This window comes from Heterocephalus glaber, unplaced genomic scaffold (assembly GCF_053883595.1).
Source record: "Heterocephalus glaber isolate CG9 unplaced genomic scaffold, H.glaber_assembly_v1.0 deba00001463, whole genome shotgun sequence".
NCBI lineage: Eukaryota > Metazoa > Chordata > Mammalia > Rodentia > Bathyergidae > Heterocephalus > Heterocephalus glaber.
In genome coordinates, this window is record NW_028258310.1 from 10207725 (window position 1) to 10225646 (window position 17922).

At 54.2% G+C, this 17922-nt stretch overlaps 1 protein-coding gene across 4 annotated transcripts in view; it reads left to right on the forward strand.

The window, feature by feature from the left end:
• Window positions 1-6463: 6463 nt before the first annotated feature.
• Camk2a (calcium/calmodulin dependent protein kinase II alpha) overlaps window positions 6464-17922 on the forward strand; it is a 59265-nt gene continuing 47806 nt past the window's right edge. For all 4 annotated transcript variants that reach the window (XM_004854415.4, XM_004854417.4, XM_087180592.1 and 1 more), the window contains exon 1: window positions 6464-6708. In XM_004854415.4, coding sequence (XP_004854472.1) covers window positions 6647-6708 — 62 coding nt within the window. In that variant the 5' untranslated portion in view covers window positions 6464-6646. The remainder of the gene's footprint in view (window positions 6709-17922) is intronic.

The following is a 17922-nucleotide window of genomic DNA, read 5'->3' on the forward strand; positions in this document are numbered from 1 at the left end:
GCAAGTGGTGCAGTGCTGTCTGTGAACACATCTGTGTGTGTGTATGTTTGTGTGTGTGTGTGCCTGTGTGCATCCTGGGAGTGGGTGTGAACTCTTGGACAGCTAAGAGGATGGGAGAACAGGTAGGCAGCCTGGCCAGAAGACAGAGGTGTGAGAGTCCTGCCACAAATACATTGTGTGACCGACCTCCAGCAAACCCTTGAACTTCTCTGGGCCTCCGTGTCCCCTTCCAGACAGTAGCTGATCTAAGGGTCCTTTCCACTCGGCCATTCTGGGTATCTCCGGGTATGCACATGTGGGGGTGCACAGCCTAAGTGGTGGGGAGGATGGGCATGGGGGTTGCAAAGCCTGCTTGCTGAATAGCGTCTCCATCCGCACATTGCGTTCTTCATATCTCCCTTCAGGTTCCAGTCGGCGCAGTGTGTGTAGGCGAAAGCCCTGCTGTGAATTTTGAAAATAGTTATTTTTGTCACTGGCAAAGGAGGCCTGTTAGGACTCGTCAGCTTGTGGATGAGCGGGATGGGTGGGGTGGGGTGGGTGCAGTGCTGGGGGGGCTTGAGTTGGTTAGAGCTGTGTCCCAACTGCAGTGACAGTCCAAGAGTGAGACTGTGGCCTGGGGCTGCAGGGCAGAAGTGGCCATCATGTCCTAGGAATTTCCTCCTGGCCCTGTTCTCTTTGCTGCCTGTCACTTCTCCACTAGACCTTTACCCTGCTTCCATGATAGTGATGTCCAGCTGGTGGGGCAGTGGCCAGGACTGCAGATGCTTTTTTTTTTTGGTACCAGTGGGTCGAACTCAGGACCTTGTGCTTGCAAGGCAGGAGCTGTGCCACTGAGCTAAATCCCCGGCCCTGCAGAGGCTTTGGATATCAGTGACTGCAGTATTTTTGCCTGCTTAGGAAGAGGCTCTGAAGAATCTCCCATTAGGGTGGATTCTTGGGCCAGGTGTACACCAGGGGATGGGCTGTCCAGGTCTGCCCACTACTCAGGATGCTCCAGCTGTGCTGAATGCTTCTCCAGCTGTGTGTGCTGGGCCTTCCCAAATGCATGGATCCAAGGTCTCCCCATGCGCCAGGCTTGCACCAGTTTATATGAGTACCTGCTGAGCTGGCCATGCCCAAGGTGGTCCAACCTCTATCCCTAGTCCCACTTCCATTTCTGAAGCCCTGCCAGCCCCTGGGCACCAAGGCCCAGTCCCTGCAGCCAACCTGGCCTCAGAGCCTAGAGACCAGCTGAGGACAGGGTCTAGTGCCTACCCCTGATGCCTCTGGAGAGGGAGGCGTGGCCCAGGTCTCTGTCCAGTTTCAAACCCTGTCCAGAGCTCACCTAATTCAGAGTTCTGCTCAACCCAGAAACCAACCCCACACAAGCTGCTGCCTGCAGCCTGGTCAAGGGAGAGATGGTAGGTGGTCTGGGCCTTAGTTTGGTGGAGGGTCATTCTCTGGGAGGCTCCACCTGCTGCATCTTCTGCTATGTTCTGCAAATCATCGTGCCTACTCCTGGCCCATCCTGCCTCCTATATCCTCCAGAGCTCTACTTTAGCCAATGCACTTGGGCCTGCACTTTGTGCTACCCCCCTCATGGGCACTGCTGGGCAGGTTCTCATACCACCCAAGCCTCTGTGTGGTGGGAGGAGAGTTCGGAGGAGGGCAACCAGAGGAGCCCAGGCTCCTTGAGTCATAGATCTAGGGAACTGGGGCCCAACGAGGCCTGCTGAGGTCCTGTCTCTCCCTTGGCTGGACTGGATGGCAGCAGATCTGTTAACAGCAGATTGGAGCCAGCTGGCAGCCTATCCAAGCTGGGCCTTCACTATGGTGCCCTATCCTGATGACCAATCCCTCACAAGCCAGGTGAGAGCCCACACCTACCTGGCCCTTAGAAACATTTCTTCTTTTTGCCAGGTGCCTGCTGGCTACCTGGGGACATAGGTGAGTACCACTGACCATGCCAGGAAGAGAGAGGGCAGTGCAGGGTAAGGGATGGGGCATTGTTCTGGGAGCCAGGAATTCTGGATTGTTATCCTGACTGCCCCTGTTGCAGCTTGGGGTTCAGCCCCCCCATTTGTAAGAAGCATGTACCCTCTCAAGGATCTTCCAGCCCCAGTGGAGATTTAATAACCCAGATCAGGGGCACTGAAGTCTTGCAGACCTGGATTTGAGCCTCAGTAGCATGGCCTTGGGTGGATAGGTAGTTTCACATCTCTGTAAAATCGGTGTGATTGTACTGATCTGACTGGAGTTTGTGGAACAGTATACATAGTGCAATGTGTAGAGTGCCCAGCACAAGGCCTGGTCTGAGATGGGTGTAACTACTTTTCATGTCCTTGGAGTCATTGAATGAATATCTTGTCTCCATCCTTCTCAGAGGAAGTGGAGGCCCCTGGGGGAAAAGCCTGCAGCCAGCTCTCCCAGGCTTAGAACTCAGGTCCTTCCTGGAAGTTGTGCTGTGCAGCCTTTGGCTCAACAGCCACTGTCCTGTCCTGTGGCTTGCTGCTTCATTTTCCTCTGCAAGGAAGGTCCTTATGTGGGACATCTCTGGGGACAGTGCTGCTTGCTCCGTAACCCCTGACTTCCCTTCCTGCTGTGCTCAGGCCTGCCATCATTGGCTGCAGTGAATTAACCCAATCACCTTCCACCCAGACCCTCAGCAAGATCATCTCTCTTCTGGCCCACTTTCCACTGGTTCTGCCCCTGTGCTTGCTGCCCTTAGTGGGACAGGCCCCATGGGGACCCTAATGACTGCGTGTTTTCCCTGGTTCCTCCTTAGGCCCTGCAGGACCTTGCAACACACAGGCAATGCGTTTGATCACATGGAGGGCTGTAGAAGGTGGGTTTGAGTTGGCTGTTACAGTGTCCCCTGGGGCTTCAATCCCCACCTGGGAACTCAGCCCTGGTCTCCTTCTGTCCCCCCTCATTGACACAGGGCACTGCCTGTGCTCATATGCCCATCCCTACTGTGGCATGCTAAGGCCATGCCCAGCAACCTGCAGGGTTTCCGGCTCTGGCCACCAGCCCATGGCGCGCAGGCCTGCTCCTGTTGTACCACACACATGTTGCAGATAGGGCCACACGTGCTGGCTCTTGTGCCTGCCATGGCCCCGGGGAGCAGGGAGTCTGTTAGGAACAGTCCCCCTGATGCAATCATCGCTCATTCTCTCTGCCACACAGACGCCACCTGGCTCCTGGCTGCCCCCCACACCCCGGCCCAGCTGCCAGCCTCTTGGGCACAGGGAGGCAGTGAATTAGCAGTTGTGCCTCCTCTGCAGAGTGGCAGTTGCACTACTCAGTATGGGGTGCCCATGAGAAGCAGTACCCACGTGCCTAAGCTAGCGCTAGGAGGTTCCATGGGGTGTGCACACAGGGGTGTGTACGAGAGACTTGCCAAAGAGGCCTTGTTCTCCCCCTTCCTCTTCCTCTCTCCTTGTTGTTCAGTTGCCTGCACCATCAGTTGGATCCTGCAGCCTGGGACCTGCTTGTCCCGCAGGACTACACACTTGGGAGAGAAGTGACAGAGGCCAGGAGACAGAGAAAGCGAGACAGAAGCAAGAAGTGAGAGGGACCAGGAAGGATAGAATGAGAAGGAAAGATGCAAGTGAGAGGAGGAAGACAGAACAGGAAAGAGGAAAAGAAGAAAGGAGTGTTGAAAGGAAAGATGGCAGCAGGAAAAGCGTGGATACAGGGTGCCAGGAGAGGACTGCAGGCACGCAGGCCACCCCGTGGTCCCTGTCAGGCCACCTATGCTACTTCCTTCCTGCACACTGTCCTCGCAGGCACCATGGATGCTCTCAGTGACCTGAGCCTGGGATCTCCTCCATGTGCCCCCCTCACTTCTGAACCTGTTCTGTTTCCTCAGAGGGAGAGGTAGGAAAGAATTGTCAGGCCAGCACCAGGCCAAGCAGGACTATCACCTCCTTTGTTCAGAATGGTAGATTTCCATTAATACAGCCTCCCAGAACATTTGTTGTTTTGTTTTTACTACTTTTTGAAGCAGAGTTATGACTAAGCTGGCATTCGATGACCGGAGGTTCTAATGACCTTTTCTAGCCCCAGCCAATTCCATAGGAATTGATGCACAGAAGGCTTGGGCAAGGTGATGTCCAAATCACGAGCTAAACTCTAGAGGGGGCTCAGAGATCGATACTCTGATGTGCTTGTATGTACTTTTGTGGCTCAGGTGAGGGGGAAGGACTTTGGAGTCCCTCAGGAATGATAATCCCCATGTCTTAATGACACACGTTCTGTGTCAGACATTGTGTTCATCCCACTTGACAGCTCTGGAGGTAGGGGATAGTATTACCCAATTTTGCACATGAAGAAACTGAGGCACAGAGAAGCTAGGATACTCATCCCAAATCACACAGCCTGTAAGTCACACAGGAACTCTCTCCCCTGCCTCTCCTCTCCCCTGGCCAAGTGGCCTAGGTGGCCTCAGTGCTTTAAGTGTGGAACCAGCCCTCATGGGGCAGGCTAGAGGGTCTGGGGCAGGAGGGCAGCAGTGCAGTTCTTCTCTCACCTCCCTGCAGGTGCCTGTGGCTTGGCCGCAGTGTTCTGTGCCCTGCCCGCTGCCCACCAGCTGTGCGGCCCCCGAGCGCAGCCTTCTCCTCTCTGCCTTTGAATTGCAACGTTGGCGGCAGAAGCAAGAAACATATTGTGTGCAGAAACAAAACGGAGCGGTTTTTCCTTTTTCTGAAGGTGGTAATGGTGCAATTAGTGGCTAAGCCATTATCCCTTCCCCCTTGCTCCCCTCTGCCTCCCTCCTTCCCTCCTGGGAAAAGTGGCTGAATTAGAGAGCTTGCCCCTCCTCCCCAACCCTGACTCCCAGCAAGATGGGCAGAACGGAGCGTACCCTGACGTCTCTTGGCCCCCTGGACTTGGGGTGTGAGTTGGGCTTGTTTGGGATGAAAAATACCAAAAGGCAGCAGTGAATCCAGCAGACGAGGTAACTAGTAGGTTATTTGGAGACTGAGAAGGAAGGGCTGAGCTAGAAATCCAGAACATTTGGATTCCTGGATTCTCTTATCCGCCTCCTGCTTATGGGGGGAGGGTGCTGGCTCAAGGCCTCAGCTCTTTGAGCTGTGAAATGAGCTAAGGCACCCTTTTTTTCTGAGTGGAAGGTTTAGCTGTACAGAACCTGAGGTTCCAAGTCCAAGCTAGAGGGATGGGAGTGGGCTGGGTCCCATTTTAAACCTTCCTTTTCCTCTTCTAGAAACTGAAAGACTTCATGTTTGTATACTTCCCAAGGGCCTTTACAGCTATTAGGCTGCTCAGTCTTCAGCCTTCCTCTGCAGAGACAGCTTTATTTTTTTACTTTGTAGAAAAGAACTTGGAGGCTCAGAGAGGGTCAGTGACTTTCCCAGGGTCATAGAGCTAATAATACCAGAGCTGGAACTTGGACTTCGATCTTTAAACTCCAGTTTCTTTCCTTCTCAAGCCCCTCATCTCGAGTGAATTTTGGGGCTATAGGTGTAGTTGATGGCCTGAAGAATTGAAGTTTTAGGGAAGATGTCCACAGAAATTGGGGATGGAGGTTTCAGGGCAGGGCAGGTCCATAGCCATGGGCCTAGCCCCAGCTAAGTCACTGCAACTGCCTCTTGCCTGTTTTGCCTTGACTGGAAGCACAAGCAGAAACTGGGCCATGAGCCCCAGGAGACCAGATCGCCACGGTCCCTCTGGGGCACAGAGTGAAGGGGAGCTTGTAGAAGAGGCCTCAGAAGGGACCCATCCATCACTGCTGTGAGAGGTAGGGATGAGCCTGCAGCCAGAGCTGTTCCCTCCAGAATCCTGGGGTCTCCTCTGCACTTCTTCCCCAGGCTAGAATGCCAGTGTGTAATGGACACAGTGGCAGGACAGCAGAGAGAGCAACAGCAAAATAAGGAGAGTGACAGAGAGAAAACAAGACAAGCAGAATTACAGAGGGGAGCAGAGATAGTTACAGAGACTACAGGGATCCACAGAGAGAGAGATATCCCAATGCATGAGCCATCCTTTCCCTGTAAACCCTAGAACCCAGCTGTTGCCAGGGCAACGGGGCAATACCTGTCTCTCCAGAGGAGATGAAGTTGCCAGGGTAACTATATCCTGTCCTTCCTGCGGACCATCCTGGAATGTGGCACCCACTGGATGTTACCATGGCAACTGCCTCTTTGCCCCACTTAATCCCATCCCATCTGCTAAAGGGCCCCCCAGTTGGGGGGGGGAGGTGGGAAGAGAGAAGATCACTTGTGGACTGAGTTTGTTCTTGTCCCCCTTCTCCACCCTGCCTCAGTCCCTCACTCTGGGGGTGTTGAGTCCACCTGCACCCCAGCCCACGCAGGTCTGCAGTGTTGTGTGCGGTAGGGCCAGGGCATTCGTCCGGGAGCAGGTTTCGCAGTGGAACGCAGGCAGGTGTTGGGGAGGCAGTTACCGGGGCAACGGGAACAGGGCGTTTCGGAGGTGGTTGCCATGGGGACCTGGATGCTGACGAAGGCTCGCGAGGCTGTGAGCAGCCACAGTGCCCCGCTCAGAAGCCCCAGGCTCGTCAGTCAAGCCAGTTCTCTGTTTGCAGTCGTCAGCACGGGCAGGCGAGTGGCTCCTACTTCTAGGAGCAGAGCAGCTTCGCCCCAGTCCTGGTCCCCCAACCCCAAGCCTCGCCTGCCTGCCCAGTGCCAGCATGGCCACCATCACCTGCACTCGATTCACAGAAGAGTACCAGCTCTTCGAGGAACTGGGAAAGTGAGTTGCACTGAGGGAATCCTAGAGGGCGCAGGGGTCAGGCTCTTGGGTGGGCGGGGGGCGGGGGATGTGCCTGCCTCTCTGGGGCTCTCCTGTGCACCCAGAGGAAGGCAAGCTGCACAGTCTGAGGGTGTTGGATGTGTACAACGTGCCCAGGCATGTTTGTGGGTGCAGATGTGTGTGTGTAAGGTTGATGGGACAGCAGTGTGTGCCTGGGGCATACACATGCACAGGAGCACACATGACCTGAGCACAACAGATTCTTAGAAACCCCGTGTTAAAGAATTTTCCCACCCAGCTGGGTCCAAGCTGGAATCTCGCTCTAGTTTCACTTAGCTAGCTCCGGTGACAGAGTTCTCCACCTCCCAGGTAACCTTCCTGACTTCAGATGCCTGCAGCCACTGTGCAGAGTGGCCCACTTCTTCCTGTAAGCACATCCCTTTTCCACCTGCTCCTTCCCAGGTCCGCTCAGGAGCAAGGGCACTGGCACAGGAGGGGTTAATGTGTGAGTAACTACTGTGGGGTGGAGGGGAGGGGCGATCAGCAAGCTGGGGGACACCACTGCTGCAGGGCCTGGAAGGATGAAGGGTGCAGAAGCTGTGGTCCTTTGACAAAGTTGCCCAGCCCCAGAGCTCTTTTTGCCCCTCTGATGACTGATGGGAGAAGGGTGGAAGAGTGAGGAGCTAAGGGAGCCCCTTCAGCTGCAGAGCATCAGAGAAGGTTCCTGGATGCCCCTGGCCAGGCTTCTGAGGGATTCCAGGCTGGATCAAGGGTTGAGATGGAGTTTGGAGGTGGAGTGTGCCCCATGGGCACAAGGGTGGCAGTGCCCTGGTTGGCTCCTGATGTAGCAGTAGGAGCTCTGGAAAGAGAGCCCTTTAGACAAGTGTGTGAGGTTTGGGTGTGTGTGCAGCAGTGTGCATTTTGAGGAGGGAGTTAGTGTTGGTTGTTGTTAAGGACTTTTTTTTTTTGGTACCGGAGATCGAACTCGGGTCCTTGCGCTTACGAGGCAAGTGGCAGAACCACTGAGCTAAATCCCTGGCCCTGTTAAGGACTTTTGAGGGAATTGATTGTGTTGCATAAGGACTGACTCCAGGGATTGCTTGTGTGCATGTACTCGTTTGTGAACACCAGGAAGAAGTGCTTGTGTATAAAGCCTGAAAGTGTAAATGCAAGGGGGTGCAGAGGTGCCAGTGTACAAGAAGTGCTGTTGGCTAGGTTGCAAGGGAGTGGTGTGGATATGCATCACTGTGTGCACACACATATGACAGGTCAAAGCCGTGTGCAAATCAGTAGCAAAAGTGTGTGGGCCCTGGGATGTGTAAGGATCCATGATGAGATATGGATGCAGTGGTGTTCTTATGGAGTCCAGCCGTGCTCATCCATGTGAGGACTGGCGGCATGTACTCAGGAAGGTGTGTGTGTGTGTGTGTGTGTGTGTGTGTGTGTGGCCTGGGCTCATGGGCTCATGTGGGTATGTGGGTGTTGTAGGCATGTCTGAGCTCATGCTGGTGTCTACATATGTGTGGGAAGTGGGCTTATGGCTGTGTATAAACAGTTGCCTGCACACACACACTCACACTTGGAGACCCAGCCTGCCCTGACACATACAGACACACACCAGCTCCCTGTGCAGACATAAGCACTTGTGCTGATGTTTGCCCCCCACCCCAGGTCTACAGACTTCCTGGCTCTCTGAGTGTCTTTGTGCTGGAGTGGGGACAGGAACCCAATGTTTGGGTTGTTCTGGAGAACTAGGCTGCCCCCTAAACTCTAGCTGGGCCCTCTCTCCAGCTGGTTTCCAGTGTCTACCCAGAGCCCAAGAGCTCTGATTAGCTAGGAGCTGCCTTTCAGGGAGCAACCCAGGCTGGGCTGTGGCAGGGCTGCATCACAGAGTACAGTGAGATGGAGTTGGGATGGGATTCAAGTGCTCAAAGTGAGAATAAAAGTGCTGTTTTGCCCTGAGAGAAGATGGAGCATCACCAAGACTCGGTTTTGTCGGGGTGACTTGGCCAAGAGATGCTTTGTGAGCCTTCTGAACCCCTCTGCCTGCTTGGGCTCTCAGAGAGCCCAGGCCAGGGCAAGGATTCCAGGGGAGAGGGAACCCTGGCGTGGCTGTGATAGAAAACTGAGGGTGGCAGGCATGGCCAGGCCTTGCCTGATCAATTTGAGACCTCTTCCTTCCAGAACCATCAGTGCTCTTAACCTTTTTTAGGTCACATAATCCTCCAGGACTCTGCTGAAAGTTGAAATTGACATTTCCCAGAAAAATGCACCATCCTACAAAATGCTATGTGCAATGTCAGGAGCTTGCAGGACCTCAGGCAGCCTGGGCCTGGGCCTGTTGGGAAGATGCTTGTGCAGGAGAGAAAGGGCTGAAGTGGCTAGGCTGCATGGCTGAGGTCTGTTTTATAAAGGTTAGGGGATATCACAGAGGAAGCTGGCGATGCCACTGTGCACACTGGTGTCTGCCGGAGCATCCAGTGGAGCTGGGGGAGGGGGAGGGGCTGCGGTACCGCACCCTTAACTCCATGGCATTGGGCAGTCTGTGATGCTCTTCTCCTACCTGCGGTCTGGAGATAAACAAGGGCTGTGAGGATTAAATGAGATAGTGTTTGTGGAGATACAGCCTCCAGCCTGGTACGCCATGGGCCTCTGCGAGGGCACCGAAGCTGGGGTAATAGCTGCTGTTCTCAAGGGCTGGGCAGGACTGAGGCAGGGGGTTGGGCTGTCTGTCAAGATGTTTACCTTTTGTCTGGAGTTGTCCAGTGAGGATGGTGAGGGGGCTGATCAAGGCCCCCCAGGGCTGGCAGAGAGGCCCTGCTCCTTTCTATAGGGGGAAGCAATGAGAATGTCTTCGGGGCCCACTTATCAATTGATGACCCCTGCCCTTCTCTGCTGGGGCACTGCAGTTGGCACCCAGAACCTGAGCCCCTTCTAGAGCCCACTCTAGATAACCAACAAGGCACCTGGCAGAGGAAGCTAGGCTGGCTCTAAAATGGGACACTGGGGCCTTTGGGCCTCTTAGCAGGATCCTGTCCTGCCCAGTGGGGGAGGAGCTCAAATGCCTCTCCTGAGCTTCCTGGTGCCCTGCCCGGTGAGGCCTGGCTTGTCACTTCAAGGAGCTCAGAGAGCTGGCCATGGGTGTTCGAGCTGCCCATGCCACCTGGGCCCTCAGTAGGGGTTTCTGGAGCTTCCAGATGCCACCAGACTGAAGCCCCCACTGAAACAAATGAGTCCAGAAGAGCTGAGAGCTTGTCGGCAGTTCCACTAAAGGGCTAGACAGGAGTGTCTTTTAGAGCCAGGATGAGCTCCCTCCCTCCCTCCCTCCCTCCTTGACCCCATCCTTCCCCCACCCTGGCATGAGACCCATGAGCACAGAAGCTAGCTTAGGGGCAGCTGCAGCACCAGCTCCAGGGGGCAGGCCAGAGCTCCCGAATGCTTAGGCTTCTCCAGAGTCCAGAACCTCTGAAAAGGCCAGAGATGCTACAGTGCGGGGGGGTGGGGGGGTGGAGGTGCAATGAAAGCACTAGAGGGCCCAGGGAAAGGCCAAGTGGGGGAAGTGGGGGAGGAGGAGGTCTTTGAGGTTCCCAGGCTTGGGTCCCACCTCCGAGGTAGAGGTTAGAGAGGCAGAGAATTGCCCTGCAGCCTGGGTGATCACTGGGCTGCACAAGAAGAGCCTCTGAAAGAGATTTCACTGGAGAAAGGAAGAAGGAGGGAGAGTGCTCAACCCACTCTTTTCTCTCCAGAAACCTGAATCTGAAATTGATTCAGGTGGCACCAGGGGTGGGGTGGGGGTGGGTGGCCAGCGAGTCTGACAGAGGGAGGAGAGGGCTGGGTCCCAGCTGAGCCCCCTCAGATCTCATAGCGTTGCGCCATGCAGCAAGCCAGGCTGGGCTGCTCAGCAGGTGGCAAGGTGGCCCAGAGGTGGCTCTGCATGCTGGGGGCCAGGGTTATCTCTTGGACCAAAAATCTCTTACTTATAGAAGATGCTTGGCCATGCCACCCTTCCCTGGAAGAGCTGTCAGGAGATTGGGCAGTGTCATGGTGGAGGGAGACAACACCAAGGCATCAGCCCCACCCAGAGCTGTGTGGCAGGCCTTTATTCTCTCCATCCATAGCACTCTGGGCAGATACTTCCCTAGCCATTAGCTCAGCTCAGAGGGAGGCTGAGTTGCCTCCCTCCTCTGTCTCACAGATGAACATACTGGAGCTGGAGAGGTGGAGGTGTGGCTCAAAGGCAGGCGTCTAGGTCTCTGGTGCCCAGGGAGTAGTGGGAAGGTTTCTGAAGGGGCCCTCTGGGTGCCACATCTGGAGAACTTCCCCCTTCTTGCTCTTGAGCTGTCACTTTCTCATCATGATTCTGCCTTGTGTTTACTGGGCCACCCTGGATGAATCACCTGTCTATTGGATGCCTCAACTTTACCATCTGTAAAACAAAGATCCTGTCTCTGGAGGTGCCCCATTAGGGGTTCTGGCCTCTGCAGCCTCTCTCTGTGGAAGGCTCCATGAGAAATCTGACTCCCAGACCTTCAGAATTGGGAGGACCGTCGAGATGTCTGTTCACAGAGGAAACTAGGCTGGCTCTAAAATGGGACACCGGGTGGCAAGATCAGGGCTAGGAGGCAATACTATGCAGGGACCAGAGTGCAAAGGATGGGAAATTGGGAAGCAAAGGGTGGGGGTGCCGGGACAGGAGAGAGGACAGCCTTTCCTCGCTCTCCCTCTGAGCCGTCAGAGCGGCAGGCACATGTTCTGGTGCATGCCGCAGCCCTCCGCCCCCACACAGCCACCCCCACGCAGGCTGAGACACACTGACACTCTGCTGCCTCCTCCCTCCGCCTGCCTCCCTCCACAAGTGCACGGTGACACTACTGTCAGCAGCCCTGTGGTGTGGGGCCTCGGGCCTCTGTGTTGGGTGAGGGCAACCTCTCGGGATGTAGTGCCTGCGTACGGTGCTGACACATACAGCCATGCACCCTCTTGCAAGCTCATGGGAGCCACACACCAGACCTCTCAACAGAGCACAGAACGCAAGTCCACTCCGTGTGCAAGGACAGCAAGATGATGCTGGCTGGGCTTCTGGGCTCTCTGTCTTTCTCTTTCAATCTCAGTCCCTCCACCTGTTTCTCTCTATCTGGTTTCTCTAACTCTGTCTCTCTTCCCCTCTTTTTGGACAGGGCCCTCTGTCTCAGCACACCCTGTCCTGTGTACACGTGGCCTGTGGCCTGTCCTCCTCTGAGCTTCTCCCTACACTATAGGAAGATATCCTCCACCAGTGCGACCACCTGCCAAGACCCAGCCTGCTTTCTAGGTCCCCATGGGCACAACTGTCTGCCATGGCATTGGTGGGGCTAGAAGCCCAGTGGGACTTTGTGCTGGAGAAGGTTGGAGGCCTTCAGTATTGGGCTTATGTAAAAGAAGAGACATATCCATCACCCATATAGACCTTCCACAAGTAATTCCTGGGCTAAGCTCCACATGTAGCACATGTAAAACTTATGTCGGCTCTGCCCTCATGTGGCTCATGGTCTGGTACAAAGCCAATATTAATTAAATCACTTCAGAAACTATTATTTAATTGCAACTGGATAAGAGGTATGAACACAAACGTGGAACTGTGAATTGCAGAAAGACTTTAGGTAGTTGGAGTGAGGGAGATATCAAGGAGGGCTCCCCCGAGGAGGTGACACTGGAGATCTGAAGGCTGAATAGGAGTTAGCCAGAGGGAAGAGGGTAGAAGAGTGTCCCTGAGCATGGAAAGCAGCAGGCAAAGGCCCTGAGGCATGAATTTCAGTGGAACACAACATCCCCAGGGGGATCTGGGGTCTCACTTTTCTCCAGCCTGCACAGTCTTCCCCCCAACTTCCAGGTACTAATTAGGTCCTAGAAGGAATATTAAAAGCCTGTCTAGAAGAGGGGGCCAAGCAGGATGGTGAAGATGTGGAAGCCACATCAAGTGAGAGCACCCTGAGGGACAGGATGGGGACTTCAGCAGGGAGAAGAGTCCCTCTGGGGGCAATGTCCTCATCCTCTTGGGCTGTAGGGCTGGCCTAGGTCTGAGACACCTGAGGCAGAGCAGCCAAATCCACAAGGTGAGGGAAGCCTATTTCGTCTCTGCACCATGAAAAACTTTCAGATGGTCAGACTTGCTCTTCTGTCCCACAGATGGCTGCAGCTCAATCCTCAGGTACCAGAGAGGCAAATTCACAGTCCCCAGCCTCCCTCTACCAACATCCCTGTCCTCACCTGTGAGGTGCTTGATGCAAAATGAAAAGGGACAGGTACAGGCCAGGGTCTCCTCAGTTCCATTCAGGGGCCCTGTTCGGGCAGCGCTCTGCTGTTTCATGGAGGAGACACTAAGGCCCAGGGAGGGCAGGGCCTGCCCTTGGCCATACAAGCCAGTGACGTAATTGGGCCTCAGTCGAGTTGCTTTCCAGTGGTGGGCTTTTCCACCTTGAGCCTCTCTCTGACACTGAGACCTCTGAAAGCCCAGGGGTTATTGTAGTGGACAGAGCAGGCTGGGAAGAAGGGACCCTCAGCATGTCCCCTGCTTTGCTGTGCTCTGGTCCTGCCTCTTAGGTACTGGGAATAGTTTTCTATTTTTCCTTTTTATTACCCACTCAAGAAAACCCATGCACAGCCCAAACAAGGAATATGTTGGAACTTCTGTTGGTTCAATGTTCCCTGCAGAAAACAGAATCTTCTGGTTCCAGGGCCTTCTGTGTCCCCCACGAGACTTCTGCTGGGTTGGCGTCGGGGTGGGGGGGTACAGGACAGCTTGTTCCTGCAGCATCTTCTGGAGTCTGGGGGTGGGTGGTGTAGCTGCAGTGGGCAGGCGCTGTGTTGCTACCAGGTCCCAGGATTTTCTGTGTGACTCTGGCAGAGTTCTGCTCACAGAGCTGTTGTGATGAGCCAGGGAGAGGGTAGGAAAACAGAGTAGAGGGCAGAGTGGGCCAGGCAGCCATCAGAGGCTGGGAAGATGTTTTCACCACTGGGGATCCACATAGCTGTATGTGGATTTTTTCTTTTTAATTAGGAAAAGATACTACTGCTTAAAAAAGAAAGAGCAATAGAACTGAAGAGAGGGCTTGAGTGTTACTTATCAATAGCTAATTTTACAGATGGGTAAGCTGAGGCTCCTGAAGAGAAAAGATTTGCTTAAGGGACACAATGCTGGGTGTTGAGGAAACACCCAGTGTGGGATTTCTCTCTTGTTTCTGAAAAAGCTCCAGCTTTTTAACTGTTTTGGGAATTAGGAGCCCTCACTGGTTCCCGTGTAAAATGCTCATGGTCACTCTCCCCACAACGTGCACGCTCACCCCAACACACAGAGTGCTGTGAATTTTCCCCAGGTCCCCTTTCTCAAAGCCCAGCTCTGGTCCCAGAGGACAGGGTATTAGAAAAGCAAAGTCTCTGAGTCAGGAGTTCTGGGTCGATGCTGGCCTCAGTTTCTTCATCTATAGATGGGGTGGGGGTGGACTTCCATGGTGCAACATCGCTGGGTATACCTGTTTCTAATGCAGCCACCTGCGGCCCACACTCTAGCCCAACCAGTGACACTGCTCTGGTGGCGAAACCTGGCTCTCTCCCCTCCCCAAGATGTTCTGTGCTGGGCTCCACGCTCTGGGTGATCAGATCAGCTGGCCTGGGTTATGAGTCACTTGCCACCAAGAGGTTCAGGAGCTGAGCTTCTCCAGGTAGTAAGTCTGTCTACATTGGACCAGGAACCTTCTGAGGTCACTGCAGCCATTCTCAGAGAGGTGGAGTGCTCGAGTGTTGTGCCTGAGTGGGGAAGTCCGGCCAACAGACTGGGGATGCCTGCCTTGTAGCATCCAGGCAAGAGAATGAGTAACTCCAAAAGAGGACTAGAATTCTGAAGATAGGAAGGGTTATGGATTTAGATTTCAACCTTCAGTGAAGGTGAGTGACTTTAACCATTTGTGTAGTCACAGACTCCTTTGTGAAGTTGGTGAATACACATCCTTCGCCCAGAACAATGCACAGATACAGAATCATTTTAATAAAATTTTAAGTGGGTTCATGAAGGCCTAGAGCTTCCTCAGAGATCCTAGCTAAGGGGATGGAGGTGAAAGTGGCAAGAGGTCTGGTGGAGAGAGAACAGGGCGCAGCAAGGTAGGAGGGCACAGTGGGGCAGTGAAGGCACTGTCAGCGAGAGGGGAGATGCCAGTGAGAGTGCAGGGATCCACACAAAGCAAGGATGGGCTGAATGTGCCCTGGTGTGGAGCAGCAAGGCATTAGGGCCAAGGGCAGCTGCAGGGGTAGTCAGGTGGGGAGGTATTGGGTGGGTGAGCCTGGCATGAGCATTTCTTCCATGGAGTCCTGGGGGTGGCAGCCAGATTGTGGTGGGTTCGTGGCACGTGGGAGGTGGGAAGGAGTGGCGGATGTGGGGCATTTGTTTTGGAAGTTTGGCAGCAAAGAGAAAAGGAAGAAGGAAGAAGCCCAGTCTGCTGGGTCTAGAGAAATGTTCTTGGTTTTATTTTTTGTGGGCATGTGGGGTGGGGCTTTTGAGGAAGTAGCCAATGAAAGGACCACCTGAAGACTCTGAGGAGACTGGAGAATCAGACCCAAAGGGATCCAGAGTGCAGGCCGAGTTGTGAGTGCGCTGTCTCCCGGAAGCCCCTGTGGATAGCATGTTTCTGTCTGCAGAGACCCATGGGGCCCTCCTCCACTCTGAGTGACTCCTGGTGAAGGAGGAGAAATTTCCCTTAGAGGGACTTGGTAGTGTCCTGCCTTGGGTTGCAGGACCACTCACAGATGGTCCCAGGAGGAAGTAGGACTGGGGCTCCTGATCCCCCTCTTTCACCTGAGGGGGATCTGAGACGTGGTAGGATAAGCAAGCTGGTAGACAAGCTGGGTGAGGACTCAGTTTTTCTGATTCCCCATCTAGTGCCTTTGGTGCTGCGCCTGGCTGCCTTGTTAACATTTCAGCATGCTGTGGGCCAGAGAAGGTGATGGGTCTCTAGTGGCTGGCAGCCAGCTACGCCCAGGACACTGTGCCTGCCAGGCAGCCAGAAAGCAATTTCCCAGTGTGAATGTTGCTCTTCACAGCCCATTAGCATGTTCCTACATTCTCAGCCAGTGGCCCATCAGGCTCTGCCCTGCACTGTCTGCAGAAAGCTGGGTGGGGTCGCCCTGCCTACTCCTGCTCAATCTGCACACACCAAGGGCCAGGCTGCTCAGCCCTAGGGAGCAGCCTTCCCCTCCTCACTGAGGCCCCCATAGATCTCCCTGGCTCATTTTTTCCTTGAGATTGGCAAACAAAGTCCATTTTGTTTCTGAAGATGCTAACTGTTCTTGTCCTCTATGTGTAATGGTGTCTATACCAGGCTTTGTTTCTTGGCCATTTACTATACTCCAGGGACTACACTAAACTCACTGCTGACTTTATTATTGCATTGAATCACTGAAGCAGCTGCACAGGGTGGGTACTCTCATTGTCCACATCTGATAAGCCAGCAAACAGGCAGTCCGAGATGAAATAACTTGCTGGTAAGTGCTAAAGCAGGATTTGAAATCCAGTTGGGCTAGACCAGCCCTCACTTAGACTATCACTTAGATTGCCACTTATGGCTGCTTAGGAAAATCAAATTAAAATTCCATTCTGCACCCTTACTGGCCACACATCAAGTGCACTGTAGCCTTATTAGCTAGTGGCTGCCAGGCTGGACAACACAGGATAATTCCATCGTGGAAAGCTCTATCACATAGTGTTGGACTACAGCATTGAAGCCGGAAAGACCTTTCTACACTTGAACCTCACCCTCACCCTACCTCCTATGTTGCTGATGAAGAAACTGATGCTCACATGTGGAGCCAGCCCTGCTGGAGGCCTCCCACACAGCTGAGACCTGAGATCCAGTCCCTCCAGTCTGTCTCTCACATACCTGCATTCTGTGGTCCTCTCACTCACATGGATACACACCTCACATCCCAGGTGACGTGAGCAGGCATTGTCACACACTCAGGGCCTAAGCCCAGCTGTTGAGAATCACCCGTAGCCAGGCAGAGACACACCCCCTGCCCTTTGCCCTTGTGCTCAGGGACACCCCCTTGCCTCCAGACCCCAGGAACGCTTTCAAGGGCACTCCCAGCACCCCTCAGAGGGTGCTCATCTCATACCTCACCTGTTCTTGGGGCCACCCCGGCCTCCTTGCCTTCTCCCCTCACTGTGCTGTTCCCCAGCTCTTGCCCGCCCACCCACCTGCTGGCCACCTGCTCGGCTCAGGCCAGGCCAGAGTGGGGCAGCTCTTCCGCTTGCCGAGGCTGCTGGCTGCAGCCACTAGCACACATAGGACGAGAATACAGAAGCATGCTTTTTTGAAACAAAGGATGGAAAGAGAAGAGGGGAGGGCTGCAGACTTGCTGCCTGTGTTCTGATTTTTGTTCCATGACTCTTCTCTGCCCTTACCTCCCTAGTCCCTGCAGCAGGCAGAGAGCCTCTCTGGAGGCCTGAGGCTGCATGAACAGAAAGAGGGGTGCCCTGGCCCAGCCCCTTCCTCACCTCCTAACCCTGCCCTGTTCTGTACTCTGTGTCCAGGGTCTTGAGCTGAGTGTTCTTTCCTTGTCTCCTAATAAACCCAGGAGGTGGAGGTGGTGCTGTTGTTGCCCTTTTATGGGAGGAAACAGGGAGGCAAAGTGCCAAGTTTAGCTTTATGCAGTCATTTTAGGGCAAGCTAGGATGGGACCATAGATCTTTGTGACCACAGGACGCTGACTATTGATGACTACACACTCCAGGCTTCAGTGGAGTCAGGAGAAAAAGTGTGACTGGCATGAATCCTCCTCCCAGGCTCACTGGGAATATTCCTGTTTGCTTGAGGCCTCAGTTTCTCTGTGAAATAGGAGCTCAGCATTCAGTGTTCACAAGATTGCTGAGTAAGCAGCTCCAGAAGAAGCCCTGGAGGGGCGGAAAAAGCTCTGAAGTGGCTTTGGGAAGTGCCTCCCTCTGAGCACCCGAGGAGCATGGGGTATGACTGCCCCAGCACGAAATGCTCATGCCTAAACTTAAGCACAAAAGATGTACTTCCGTGCAGCCAACCTGCCCGTGGCCTAGGCCCTTGGTTAGGGACCTCTGATGTGCGCTAAAGCTTATGAGGAGCAATAGAACAAGTGCGGCTTCTCTTATTTTGGAGGCAGCGCATCTTGGCCCCAGCTCCTTGGGACAAAGCCCAGGTCTGTAGGGCATGCCAGGCT